The sequence below is a fragment of the Falco naumanni genome, chromosome 16 (genome assembly GCF_017639655.2).
Source record: "Falco naumanni isolate bFalNau1 chromosome 16, bFalNau1.pat, whole genome shotgun sequence".
NCBI lineage: Eukaryota > Metazoa > Chordata > Aves > Falconiformes > Falconidae > Falco > Falco naumanni.
Window position 1 is genome coordinate 7,232,715 of NC_054069.1, and position 13,711 is coordinate 7,246,425.

General features: G+C 46.1%; 1 protein-coding gene across 3 annotated transcripts in view; it reads right to left on the minus strand.

Annotated features, from left to right (window-relative positions):
• TRIM29 (tripartite motif containing 29) overlaps positions 1–13,711 on the minus strand; it is a 43,396-nt gene that overhangs the window by 16,436 nt on the left and 13,249 nt on the right. For all 3 annotated transcript variants that reach the window (XM_040616302.1, XM_040616304.1, XM_040616303.1), the window contains exons 2-3: positions 8,657–9,703; positions 956–1,051 (exon numbers count right to left, since the gene is read on the minus strand). In XM_040616302.1, the coding sequence (XP_040472236.1) occupies positions 956–1,051; positions 8,657–9,514 (954 nt within the window). In that variant the 5' untranslated portion in view covers positions 9,515–9,703. The remainder of the gene's footprint in view (positions 1–955; positions 1,052–8,656; positions 9,704–13,711) is intronic.

Consider the following 13,711-nt stretch of genomic DNA (forward strand, 5'->3'; position numbering starts at 1 on the left):
TCTTTTATTTCAATTAATGAACTGCACTCTTAAGTGATGTTTAAAAACACTGTTTAACATTCTAAATCATAGTTCTGGCTCCTCAAGAATTTGAGGACCAGGTTCCCACCATTTCAAAGGATGAAAGGTGCTGAAACACTTTTTACAAACCTGACCTCTAGGTCCCTCTGAAGGACTGTGGATGTAACTATATTCAGAGTTAAAATTTCTAGGTCAGATTTCCAATAATAATAATAATAGTAATAATAATAATAATAATAAAGAAGACGAAAAGCAGAACTGGCAAGCCAATGTACATGTACCACATAAAAGGGAGAAGAATGGCTTTGCCTATTAATATTATGCAAATTTTCTGGGGTGTCTCCAAATAGTGTTTTCACTGTTCTATTCAGTTAGGGTATAAATGAAAAAAATAAATAACACCATTACTGTATTCTCATCCTTAGTGTGGTGAAAGAATTATAAAGGAGCCCTACATCAGTATGGAAATAAGCTCTTCCACTATAAAGTTGTTTGTTGGTGCATCTGTTCCTATTGCTTTATCTCTGGGCAATCCAGAGCCCTTCTGGAGTTTATTTTTGTGTGTGGTCTAGCAGGAAAAAAAGCAGCACACCTTTGTTTCCGAACCAGCTTGGCTACTGGTGGCTGAAGAGCTGTAAGGGACCCGCAGCAGGGAGGTGCCCTGGATCCCTTTGCAACAAGGCTGTGCTGCCTCTCACTGATGCCCTGCAGGGTACGCTGCGGGATGACTCCGGTGGGAGTTGTTGTTTCCAAGATTTGACACGAGTGAGTTTTGGAGAGTGATGAGATAGACGCTGGGTAAGGGATGGAGTAAAAGCTGGATATGTCAGAGAAACTGAGGAAAGGAGGATAGGGATGTGAGAGAGTGGGGGTTGGGAAGTGGCAGACACTGGAGAGCCAGAGGAGTGAACTTAAAATAATATCCTGTACGCACCTTGATACGGTCCCTCTCCTTCTGCCACTTATCCATTTCATCTTCTACCTCAATGATCTTCAGCTGCAGTTGCTCTTTCTGCAGTGAAAGCTCAGCCTGCGAGAAGAAGGGAGTCTCATGAACCTGGGGTTGAGGGTGGCCTGCTTCAAAGAGGCGCTGTGCTTCCACTTACGCGCTTGGCCCTGAACAATAACAGCTGGGAGGTACAGGTTCCTGGCACTGCTTGAAATGGAGATCATGTGCTGACACTGGACAAGATCCCAGAGCTCCTGGCTGGGTCAAGCGATTCAGCTCCCTCAGCAAAGACAGCAGCAGAAGCACCCACCTACTAGGCTACCGTCATGGTGCCGCTTTTAATCACATTAGAGTCATTAGCTGGAGGGGGAAGAGGCCTGTTTCAAAATTCAGCTGTGTATGCAGTGAAGGGCCCATCCCAGGGTGTGCCTCTGCAGCAATAACAGTTTTAATGTAATTATGGAATGACGTTTGACGAGTGTTGCAACAAGAGGACGATGCCTCCGGCAGGAATTGTGTTTAGACAGGATTGTGGATTAATTTGCTCTGAATTGAGAGCTTTCATGTTATGATGAAGCTGGGGAATGCTTGGAAAAAATAAAAAAAAACCCAGGAGGAGGGAAGAGGTGTAGTCAACCATGCTTGGCTTAGATCAGCAATTTCACCGGGGTTCATTTGCATTTCGTTTTGCACTGGCTTCCCAGAGAAGCCCAGACCAGACAATTGCATGCGAGGCAGCTCACAGAAGCGGAGCCCGCGGAGGGCTGGGCAGCCGCGCACCGGTGTGACACGCCGGCTGGCGTGCGTGCCGTGCCCCTGGACCAGGCCGGGACCTGGCTGTGCAGTAATGCCTTGCGCCGTTAACTCTGGGCCGCACCTCCCTCGGTCATTCCTATTCAACCACCTCCCTGCCCAACAGATCATGACAAAGCCTTTGTTTACGCATTTCAAGATCTTTCTGTGTTTCATGTGTGTACAGGTTGGTCAGCGCCAGCTGTCACTACAGGCAATCTGCTGGAACAGTCACCCGCAGAGCTGGTTAGGAGCTAGGCGGATGGCAGAAATTACATGTATTCCACAGCTGACCTATGTCACATTAGAAAAGTTCTGAAAACCCACTGTTCATGCGTGTGGGATCCTTTGGCAAATGGATGGATCACCCAAAAGCACTTACATTTAGGCCAACAGTTAGAGGCAGGGGAGACGAGGGATGGATCAGCCCACTCCCACCACAACTAACACATGAGGTTTCCTTGCCGTTAAAGCACAAGGTGTAGTTCTCACTGCTTTGTCACGCATCCAAAAACATAATGCAACATGAAAACCTGGGTCTTCTCTTGTCATCATTGTTGCCATTGAGGTGGGAGTTTAAAAGTTTTCAATTCCCCATTCCAGTAGAAACCAGCATCGCACAATGAAGAGCAGGCAACAAGCTGTCAACCAGCTCAGACCAAGGAAATCAGGGCTCTTGTCTTGGCGCCAGTCACCATAGTGTCTGAGCATCCTCTTGAGCTTGAATCAAGCACAGCTGCATCCCAGAGCCATTGACTTTTGCTGTTCCAATTTAGAAAATCTCTATTTATAGAGGGAAAACAATTTGGTAGTTGTTCTACTGCTTTATGAAACAGAAGAAAGGGGGAACACAGAAGGCAAATGTACTCAAAGGTACCTCAATGCCAGAAGAGCTGCACCCTCACTTTGTCATTGTGATTGTCCTTGTTTCTTGAGAGCTGGGAGAGCACTGGCCCTCTAAATACTATCCATACACCCTGACAGTCTTCAGTAGTCAACTGAACGCTGTCGTGAGCTGAAGGTCATATGCTACAGGGGTTCAGGGCAGACACAGAAGGGTTTTGCAGTACAGGATCATCAGGAAACCATATGGCTATCAAGATGAGAAAATTTGGTCTACTACTGATCAAGAGAGGCATGAGCTTGATACTATAGTTTTCACATTTTCAAGACAGTGACTTGGAGCAGTGCATGCTTTTTTCCATTCTCATGTGCACTGTAAGATGTCCTCTGCATCAAGATGCAAAGGTGCACAACCATCTTTGCACAGCAGGGAAATGCAATGAGATAAAAAGCATTTTAGACCCAAATATCCATTGCACTGCCGTAACCAACGGGAGAAATTATAATGCAAGTTGTTTCCTTGAGCCACAGAGCTACATCCAGATGGCATTAATTGCTAGCAAGGTTAAGGGCACATCTCCTGAGCAGTGGGAGGTCTTGTTTCCCTCCTCGACCCTAAATATCTGGACGATCTTATGACAAGAATGTGAGTGAAATCATCAGAGAAGGACTGGAAGGATTGTTTTGAGAAGACCAGACCATTTACAGCCATGTGGACACTCCCAAATACAAGGGGCTTTAAAAGAAAGATAATAAGAAAAAAGATTCAGGTGATGGCTGGAAGGTAGTGATAACAACATTATAATTTTATAGTACTTTTTAATTAAGATGGGTCTCAAAGGAATTTTGCAAACTATTAATTGCTCAAAAGTGATAGCTACCTCTTAACAGCTTGTTGCAGTTATAATATCCCTTCACCCAGAAAGTCTGGGTGCCTCTGGGATGGGATGTAACAACTCTTTAAGAGCAGACCCACACTGCAATTTAGAGTGAGGATTGTGATTTGCAAATGGAAATTACAGAGATAGTTCCAATAGCCAGAATGCAAATACCACACTCATCCAGGTTCAGCATGGGTTAAAACGCCCATACTGAGGGCAAAAGGAAACACCAGTACAGACACCAGCAAGGGCAAGGGAGAGGAAGGGGACTGTTTCATTGCATGGTAGTGCAAACATTAAAAGTAGTTTTACCACTGAAAAAATGTTAAAGGGGTCCAGGAAGACTCTGGAATAGTACAAGAACTGGTGAAGTAGGCACCGGGAGGTGGATTCAGTAGTGGGGCTCTGGAGATGGACCAGGATGTAAGGGGTTCAGCAAAGGTGATTTCGTGATGTTTTTAAGGCCCTGTTCAGTCTGGCACTGGCTGTAAGATTGCTTTAGCTGCCCAGGTCTATCCTGTGTCACGTTTACAGCAGGCTGGCTGCAGTTACCAGGGACAGCCAACTTCTCAGCTTCATCCCCTGTGAAGAAACTTCTCTCCTAGCTTTCTTCGTATTTCTCAGATTTTCCAGGGTCAACAATCCCAGATCCCTTACGTGATTGACCACCCAGAACAAATCCCTGGGGTGAGGCTTGGGGTCCAGAAGGTCCTAGTGAAAGATAATACAGCAGATCCACCCGTTGCAGGCGGGAGTGCAGAAATACCACTAGCGGTGAAGAAGATCTGGGAAATACAGGTTTAGACTATTCAGTTTGACTGTGGCGAGTTGAGAAATACTGGCACTGAGAGTCTTGGAGCTAAGAGAGGATCCCCTATTAGAGTCTGAGTTAATTAGGACAGTCAAGAGGCCTAAGTGAAAGTTCAGAGTGTGCACCTAAACATCCACAACCAAGCCCAGCCCTTGTGCTGTAAAGGACCTAAAGATGTGAGATTATGAGTCTTGCATCATGATGCAACTCCTTTTTGCAAGGCGGCAATACAAGCATCATCATGTCTTAATGCTCTGGGAACCCAGTCCCTGCGTCCCTGAATCAGGGAACACCCGTGTCACCAGCCTGGGAGAGCTGTGCTAATTACCTAACAGCAACAACCAAATGCAATAATGAAGCTAGAGAAAAAGTGTTTAAACTAGTTGTCCCTGTACAGGGCCCGTGTTGGGCATGACCTGGCTAAGAAATCAGCAAATTGTTTGAGACATAATTTCTGCCGGTTTAGCCATTACATTTTTCTGTCTAAGCTTTTGTTAACCAGAGGTGGGTGTCAGTGGGCTACAGTCTGCCAGCAACCTGCAAAAATGCCACTAGTCACTGCATGACCTGAGGCCAGAAAAGGCTCTCTGTTTTGCACAGTTTGATGAGAGTTCCTTCCTTGCAAAGTGGTGGGTTTTCCCTGGGTTCTGCCCTCACTGTAGAGGCATTACCATAGAATGCAGGCGGACAGGCAAATCTACTGTAAATCAAAATTTGCAGCAGGTCAGCTTCCCCAGCCTCCCAGCTAGGGAACATCCTGCAGGAAACCGCGCCGTCTCTGTGGAAAGAGCATCTATTTTCAGCTGTGTCCGCAGAGCAACCACAACGGGTGTAGATAAGGTCTCACAGCCACACCATGCCCTAACCTTGCATCGGTGAGAACGACCAAAATCCCTTCCGCTGGCATATTGATACATCCTCGTTTGCTCTCTATTCAGGCAGCGAAAGCAATACCGAGAGGGCTCAAACGGATGTCCCTCTGGATCCACCTCTGTGGATGGTTGACTTCAAAGCCTAGTTCAGACTCTGTGAAGTCTCTCCTTTTAAAAGTCCCTTTGTTGAAACAAGGAACACCCAGCTCCCGTTTCTGCACAGCAGTTCTCTGCTGCCTCTTTAAACCTGCTGTACAACGTGAACTTTTCTTTAAAGGTAAAGATTTAAAGAAAAAAAATCAAAGCGCTTTTCACTAGAACTGACCTGACATGCTGAGTACTGAGGCTGGCGCTCGATAGTAACGCCAGGTTATTTACGGCTCGGTGACTGGCAGGCATATGCGAGGTTGTCTCGTTTTGAGAACAGGCCTGTAAAACAGGTTTTGAATGAAGGGACCCCTTTCAAAATGAAGGATGTTGTCTGAAAGGGGGGCTCGAGTTTTGCTGGTAAATCAAGCCGGCCGGAGGGTTTTATTGGCGTGTACAAGCTGCTATTGACAATTCTTACTTTTCAGCTGCGTGTGGTTATTACCCAGCCTTATGGACTTTTTTCTTGGTCGTTTCTTGTCCTGATTCTGGCGGGGGTGTTACTTTTCCTTTAAAACTGTAGCAGGAAATTAATGCAAAGTGGATCTGGGGAAGGCATTAAAAGTTTGCTGGGTAAAATAGGTGAATACCACTGGGTGGAAACTCAGACAAAAGGTCTCTGTGTTCCCTGCCACGTTGTCTCTGTCTGACCCCCTGTGCCTTCCACTCCTGCCCGCTCAGCAGCACACCAGGCAAAGGGGGGGGGGGGGGGGGGTGGTGTGTGTGACTCTCATCCCAAGCTCCTGCTAAGTGGAAGATGGTGCTCTGTTCTCCGTCTGTCTCACAGGCAGAGAGACACCAGGCTTTCCACTGCTTGCCTAAATGCCCTAATCAGTAGGTATCTGTATACTGGCTTGTTTGCATTCCTCTTCTCTGAAGCTGTACTGTCTCTGTCTGCACTGTGGAGCAAGCAGAGTTACCTAATTCTACAGCGGGGTTTAAGCTATCCTGTGGTTTCCCAACACTGAGTACAGCACCTCTCTTCCCTGCACACCTATAGCAAAGACAAACTCATGAAAGAGGCTGTAACCTGCATTAATTCTGCATTACTAAAGGAATACACGTATGTAAAACAAGCATATTGCACCTTATTGTGTGACAGTTTTGTGCCACCAAATTGCTGAGCACACAGACTGACGGTCAGGATTAAGCACATCACGGCATAGAAACCACCCCTAGTTCTGCTGGGATCTTCTCCAGCTTTGGAGTCTCAGTATGACCGGGGACTGGGAAGTCCTCGCAGATAAACCGATTGTTCCTTGACAGCCAACACTGTGTGAAAGGGTCTGTCTAGATACAGCTGTGTTCTTGTCACCAGCCCAGTGGCATAGTTAGCAAATTTGGTGGTAGTAGAGCTACTCAGGAGCTGCTTGGATGCCAAGCTGTCAAAATAGAGCAGGGATGGGGACGACCTGATGTGGGTTTTTTGCTTATTCTTTTCACAAAAGCCAGCAGCACCAGCCACACTTTGCCACTCTTCCAATTTGTGGTCACATTCCAGCTCAGCTGATTTACAAGACTTGAAAAGAATAGGCGGTGCACACAAGGGACTTGGAAATGTTCATTCCTCTTTGTGGTACCTGCTAAGGCTCCACCTATGGTGAATAAATCAGGGCTAGAAATAAACATTTGTAAGCAACAGCTATCCTGTTAATTGTTTTTGTCTGAGTGAATACTCACTCAAGTTACAACATGATCAAAACTCGTTGTCAGGAGAAACTTGCACATGTGTATGATTCATATTGATAAAGCCCTAAATCCTTTGGGCTTAGCAGCTGCAGAAACAGCACAGGACAGTGCAGGAACTAAAGCATGGAGCTAACAAAAGCAGCACAAGGACTCCGAGAAAGAAATCAAATACCATTTAAATCTTAGGTAAAGTCATCTCTGACCAGCTATGGTTGCCTCTTTAAAAGCAAGGTGTTCTAGGTCCATCCAACCTCAGGAAGAAGGATCTGAACAGCTTTGGTTCCTCAGGGAACAACTGTTAACCTCTTCTCAGCAGAAACAGCGAAGAGGAATTGGACAACCTGGCAGACACTAGACGCAGCTTTATGAGAGTTGGGCATATGCTATGTTCAGAACTGACATCAAAAACACAAGAACAAGCAATTATGAAACAAACAGCAGGCTAGCAAGCCCTGCAGGAATTTCTTTAAGAAAGACAGGCAGAGACATGGAAGAAACCTTGTTTGGTTCAGCAAGGCTGCAAGTTGGAGATGACATTGCAAGGAAAGACCAAAAATTTGCACAGAAAGACAAGACATACGCTCTAAATGAGATGCTTTTTTCAGCCTTACAAAGTAATTCTTCCTAGCAGCGTAGGAAGAGTTAAACTGTTCTTCCAAGTTAAGGGTAACACTTTCCAACAGCGGGTACTTGTATGTGCCTGTTCCCCACATCAGAGCACTGGCTTGGGCTGTGCCTAAGGATTTAGCACACCTTAGTGCCCTTCCAGCTTCCGCCGTGGACTGGCTGAGTGACTCTAGGCAAGTTGGTTTACATTAATGTTCCACGGGTCTCCTTTCTGTAGCCTTTCGTGTCCTGCCTGCTGAGAAGGTTTCTAGGCCAGGACACGCTCTTCCTACGGGGAGTACAGCACTGAAGACGGTGGGACCCTGATCTTTACTACTACTACTCCATTCAAGCGGGCACTGTTCCACATACCATGCATCTCCTTAGATGTCCACCTGCTAAACCTATTGTAGTAACACTTCAGGGGAATGATAACGTTTCGTGATTGCCCCAGGGGGGTTTCTTCACCTAACTTTCAGAAGACTTTTCCCACAAGCGTGGCTCAACACTATTATAGCCGTAACAGAAAAGAAAACCAAAACCCCATAATCTCGACTCTAAGTAGCTGAGACAGCAATTTCCAGTAGTAACCCAGCAGCCGCTGATCTGACCGCCTGTGCTCTGGAGGTCCTGAGCTTGAGGAATGCACCCCCTTCCTGGCTGTGGGTGACACTCCAGACACACTGTCAAAACTTGAGGCAGTTTTTGGAAAACTTATCATTTAGGGCTTTGATTCAGCTTCTGCTGAAAGTCAGGGGTGGAAACCAGCTTCCCTACACACCCCCGCCCCCAAATCCAGTCTGCCACACACCACCAGCACCACGCTGCTGTAGCCAGCCATCAGTAGAACGACAGTCCCATTGGAGCAGAAGCCAGGGAATACCAATTCTCCACTAGATGCTTCCCATCCACCACCCCTCATACCAGAACTACACTGCAGACATGATTTGAGGAGAGACTGCGTCAGCTGGAGAGCAAAGGCTGTGGTGTGACATTGAGGTCCATTGGAAAGACTGGTGGGAATGTGCAATAAGAAGAGCATTACCTCTTTCCCCGCTTTCTCGATCTCCACTGTCACTGTGCTGTGGTTCTTGTGCTCTTGGAACATGCAGAGGTAGCAGATGCACATCTGGTCTGTCTGACAGAACAGCTCCATGGTCTTCCCATGCACAGGGCACTTTCTTGCTTCAAAGTCCCTGATGGGGTCCAGGAGCTGGTGGTCCCGGAAGGCTGCTCCCTCCAGGTGGGGCTTGAGGTGCAGCTCACAGAAGGAAGCCTGGCACACCAGGCAGGACTTCACGGCCTTTTGCTTGTTATCGATGCAGGAATCACACAGAACATCCTCGAGCTTCACCCTGGGCCGTGACCCAGCTGCTCTGTCAGGCTTGTTGAAGGTGGGTCTTCTCAGGTCCCCCGTCTCCACCAGAGGGAGGGAAGTTTTCTTCAGGTCCCCCATCTGCCCCCCAGAGAACAGTGACTTCCTTCCTTCCCCTTCACTGGGCAGGAAGCTCTTTTTGGAATCCAAGGAGAAGAGGGGCTTCCTGAGATCACCTTTCTCTGCAAAGGAGAGGGGTGGTCTCCTCATGTCTCCTATCTGTCCACTGGCATATTGCATCTTCTTTGAATCTGCCGAATCCATGCTGAAGTAGGTCGATCTCTTCTCATCGGAAGACTCCACAAACTGGATGATGGGCCTCTTCCAGTCACTGCCAGAGAAGAGGGAGCTCTTGATTTGCCCTGTCTCCAAAGAGGCACTGCCAGTGCCTTTCATAGCTTCCTTCTCGCCTCCACCAGGGTTTGCGGTCTTCTTCACTTCTTCTTCCTTCTTGGGGGCAGATGGGCTCTTCACATCCTCTGGCTTCCCAGCGGTACCGTTTGTCCTCGCTGCACTCCCCGTTTCCATTGTCTGAACAGGGCAGATTGGCTTCGCTGCTCAGCCTTCCCTCCAGTCCCTGTCTCTCAGCCCTCTCTAAAGCGGGTACGTCTGCCCGCCCGTCGTCTCAGCAAGGAATGACGGTGGAAGGCAGCAAAGATTCTGCCCAAGTGACGCACCTGGAGCTCCTGCAAGGAGGAGGAGAATGCCTGGATTGTGCTAGGTAGTCGCAGGTAGAAAGAAAGAAACAGACGTTACCAGGGATCAGAAGCTACAGCTGTGCAGTTAATTATACAAGGCAGTCCACACCCAGGAACATTCTTGTCTAACCAGGTTTGGGAGGAAGGGCTGTTTATACACATAGAAAAAAAAAAATTTTTTTTTTTTTTCAAAAATCATTTTCATTAAGATGTAGCAACCAGTTTGACCGCTTGTTTCAAAAATAATTTTGCTCATTGTTGCCAGGAGCTGAGGTTACCTCCTTGCAGAGATGGGCAGGGTCGGAGAGACCATGAGATGCTGAAGATGGGTTTGTTAACTGGGTCATACACATGCACAAAAATAATGATGGTTGTAATTAAAATGAACGCCTAGAATAAAGCATTCTCAAACTGGGTTCCCCTGAGGGCTTACTGTATTCAGTAGGGCAGGGAGGGGAAATATATGGATAATACTGGGTTTAAAAGACCCTATTATCTTTATTTTGATGCTGGATTTGCGCATGGTTCATCCCTGTAGACCTGGTCCAACTGCGCATCAGAAGAACCCAAATGACCTGAAGTAAAAATTGGCTGGTCCTGTTTTTCCCCCGGGCCATGCAATCTCCACTGATGTGATCAGCAGAATAAAACCCCCATCGCCTATTCCATTGCACTATTCTCACTGGGATAAGGGTTTAGGTGTATCTTATGGAGCTCTTCCCATAAATGTCCACCGAACTGAGAGGCATACCTGGAAGAGGAAATATTTTACAGCTAGATGGCCGAAATATTTCTTGCAAGAAAAAAGAACTGAGAAAGAGTTTTAAAAATAGATCTGTCTCCACTAGCTGTATTCCTGGGAAATGTTCAACTTGTCAGAATCGCAGAAGGTTTCTGAAGAAAAAGGCTCTTTACAAGCACTGGTGAATTCCATCCACTTCAAAAGAAGGAGTTTGATCTTCTCATATCATTTCAATTTAGCACAGATTATGCTCGGAATTTCAGTGAGATTGCTCTGAGATTAATGCCCAGGGTGTAAATTAACCATGCCTAAGATTTGTGCTTAATTTAATTTTCGCAGAACACAATGGTGGTGTTGCTGGAGAATGTGATTTTTAGCCCATAATAATGTCTCGTTAGAAATCTGTAACAGAACCCCAGCTGGAAGTGTCCTTAGTAGTGGAAGAAAAATCCAGGTCTGCATTTTGCAGATCTTTTTCAGATGTGGAGGAAATAGAGGCGCAGCCCAAAACAGGAGCAGCATACATTTTGGATCTGATATGGGAATGAGACAGCCAGGAAGCGCCCGCCTTACAGATACAGTTTCTAAGGGCTTTTTCTGTGCAAAATGAGAGAAAAAGGAAGGTAACTTTTTTTTTTTTTTCTCTTCAATTGAAATGCAGTTGGGACCCCTGGCTCATAGATCCAGCCCCTTTTAGTGCCTGTACATCATTATGACTTTCTATATATGATAAATGATTCAGTATCCAGTATTTTTTTGGATAATAGTTGTTGGGAAAGGCCACACCTTTTGCAGTAATTTCTAGTGGACAGGTTTTTTATTAATAGGACCGTAGTCTTTCATAAGTCAGAAGTCATTCTCTGCAATAGGAAAGGGCAATGCTATTTTTTAAAAACAAATTTCATTAAAGAAAGACTGACTGACATATATGTATGTATTTCTTTACCCCGGCTTCTAGGGCTGAGCTAATCTTTATAACATCAACAGTCTTGTAGATCTCCAAGCAATTAAAAATACTGGAGGGTGGAGGTGCCTGTTCTCACGTGTACAGGAAAGATTCAGCAGAGGTTTTCCAAACTAGCTTTAATACTTTAAGTAACAAAAAACCATCTACCTGAAGAGATTTGACTTGGAAGAAGGTGGCCCTGGTTTCTCTCATTTTCCTGACACTTTGTTAAGATTTTGGAGTAGGTAAGGCAGTCAAAAGATTAAGGACTGAATTTTTTCATCTTGGTTTTATTGATGCAAATCCAGAGTAAACGAGTTTAATCCTGTTATCCTAGGCAGGCTTGGAACTAACTGGGCTTAGGAGGAGGTTTATTATTGATTCTTCTCTCCATGCAGAGGCACATACAGGACTGACACCCTCCAATAAGTCACATTATGGCTGTACTTTGCCTGACGCCAGCCACAGCTTCAGCTCCTCCAGTTGTTGCAGTACTGTGAAGTACGGCCATGCTTGAGATGCAAGACATTGCAGTGTCTGTCATCTAATGCTGCTCGGATCAGACTCAGATGGGCTGATGTCAGCCCTCATGACAGCCGGTATGTTCCATAAAGCTGTGGGTTCTGCTTTGGCTTTTGAATAGCTTGGGTGGCATCTGTCCTTGCTGCTTGTGTCTGGAGAATCCTCAGCGTAAATGCTCTGTGTCAGGTGGAAAGAGAGAGGTCATGTGCACGCACACACACAGACTAATGGAGCCAAGCACAAACTGGATTTCTTGAAGAAAAATCTGTCTGCCAGTCATCTGAGCTGAACCTCCCTCGAGTCCGCAGGAAGAAAGAAAGGATGTCACTCACGTGTGCGCAAGGAACATTCCCTGCTGTTGCCAGTCACTTCTGCTTAATGCCACTTTCACTGGTCCCCTTTCTACCTCAGCTCACTCTTGCAGCATCCCACATGCCTGGCATTAGGCACGTCCCGCTTGCACATACCTGAGGAACCATGGCAGGGCCTTGTGTGACCAGCAGCGACTAAATGCATCGCCTCTGCTGCCACACATCCTGGGGCTGCAGCTTTGTCCCATAGCCAAAGGCCAAGCCCACTCTTTTCCCTATCATCTCTCTGCACATCACACGTCATCACATCTTTTTCATGCCAAAAAATTGGTTTTGAACTCACTTCTCTCTTACTAATTCTGCTCCCCCCTGGGAAATCTACTGTTCACACCTCTCCAAGAGTTGAGGTGCACATGGTCTTATCGGTGCTCATAACCACAGCCATGCTGGGAGCCACAGGAGGACTGCTGGAGTTAAAGCGCAGTTTGTTAGTTAAACAGTAGTTTGTTAGACAATTTGTGCTTCGGTTCCCAACTGTATTTAGAAGGCTTGTGCACACACATGTATTTCAGGCAACTTAGAAGCCAAAATAAAGTACAGACTGGACGTCTCTTTATTGCAGGCTTTCTCTTTGCACCTCCTAGAGGGTGGTTCCTGATTTCTATAGCATGATTTCACACTTGTGTAAGCATCATCTGTGATTTTTGCACCAGCTACCCCTATATTTCCTGCAGAGGACAACTGTCTCCTATCTAGTGCACTGCGTCAAGCCGATCACACAGTATGCCCATGTCTGTGCCTCTGACTCAGAGTATACACCCACGTTTGGCATCTGCAGTGCCTTTCATCTGAAAAACTCGGAGCGTTTTTCAAAGGTTCACAAATTAAACTTGACAACACCTTTGCAAAATAGGTCTGGGTTGCTAACCCCATGTAGCAATTAGGGAAACTGAAGCATATACTGTGGAACAGACTGAAAATTTTCAGCAAAAATGAAACTTCTTTTCTGAAATTGCTATGCAGCCTTTTGCTTGCTCATTCTCTGCTTTTTCATGATTGTGACCCCTCTAAATCCTTGATTTTTTACAAAATATTCCATGATGCTTCTGTTCTTGTTTTGAACTTCGTTCTTTTATTGTATATGCACCAGTAAGTTTGGGTAGTTTACTGTTTGTATTAAAGTGTTTCCTCTGTGCAACGAGCTGCACAAAAATCCTCATGGGTAGGTGCCTAAAATAAAAAATAATTTCCCCAGGATGGAAAAAGTGGAAAAATTGGGTCCATTTCAAACTAAATAGAATAGAAACAGTTAAGCCAACCCTGGGGCACTCCTTTAGAGAGGCTCCAGAGCAGAGTTTCAAACACCAATGACTGATGAAGTCATGGAAAGTCATAGAGAATTAGATCAACCAGCCCATGATTCACTAGCCCCAGTTCTCACAACAACTCCAACCAAAGCAGGAGCGGGGAACCTGTCTGCTAATTGCCTACTCTGTGCTCTACCCA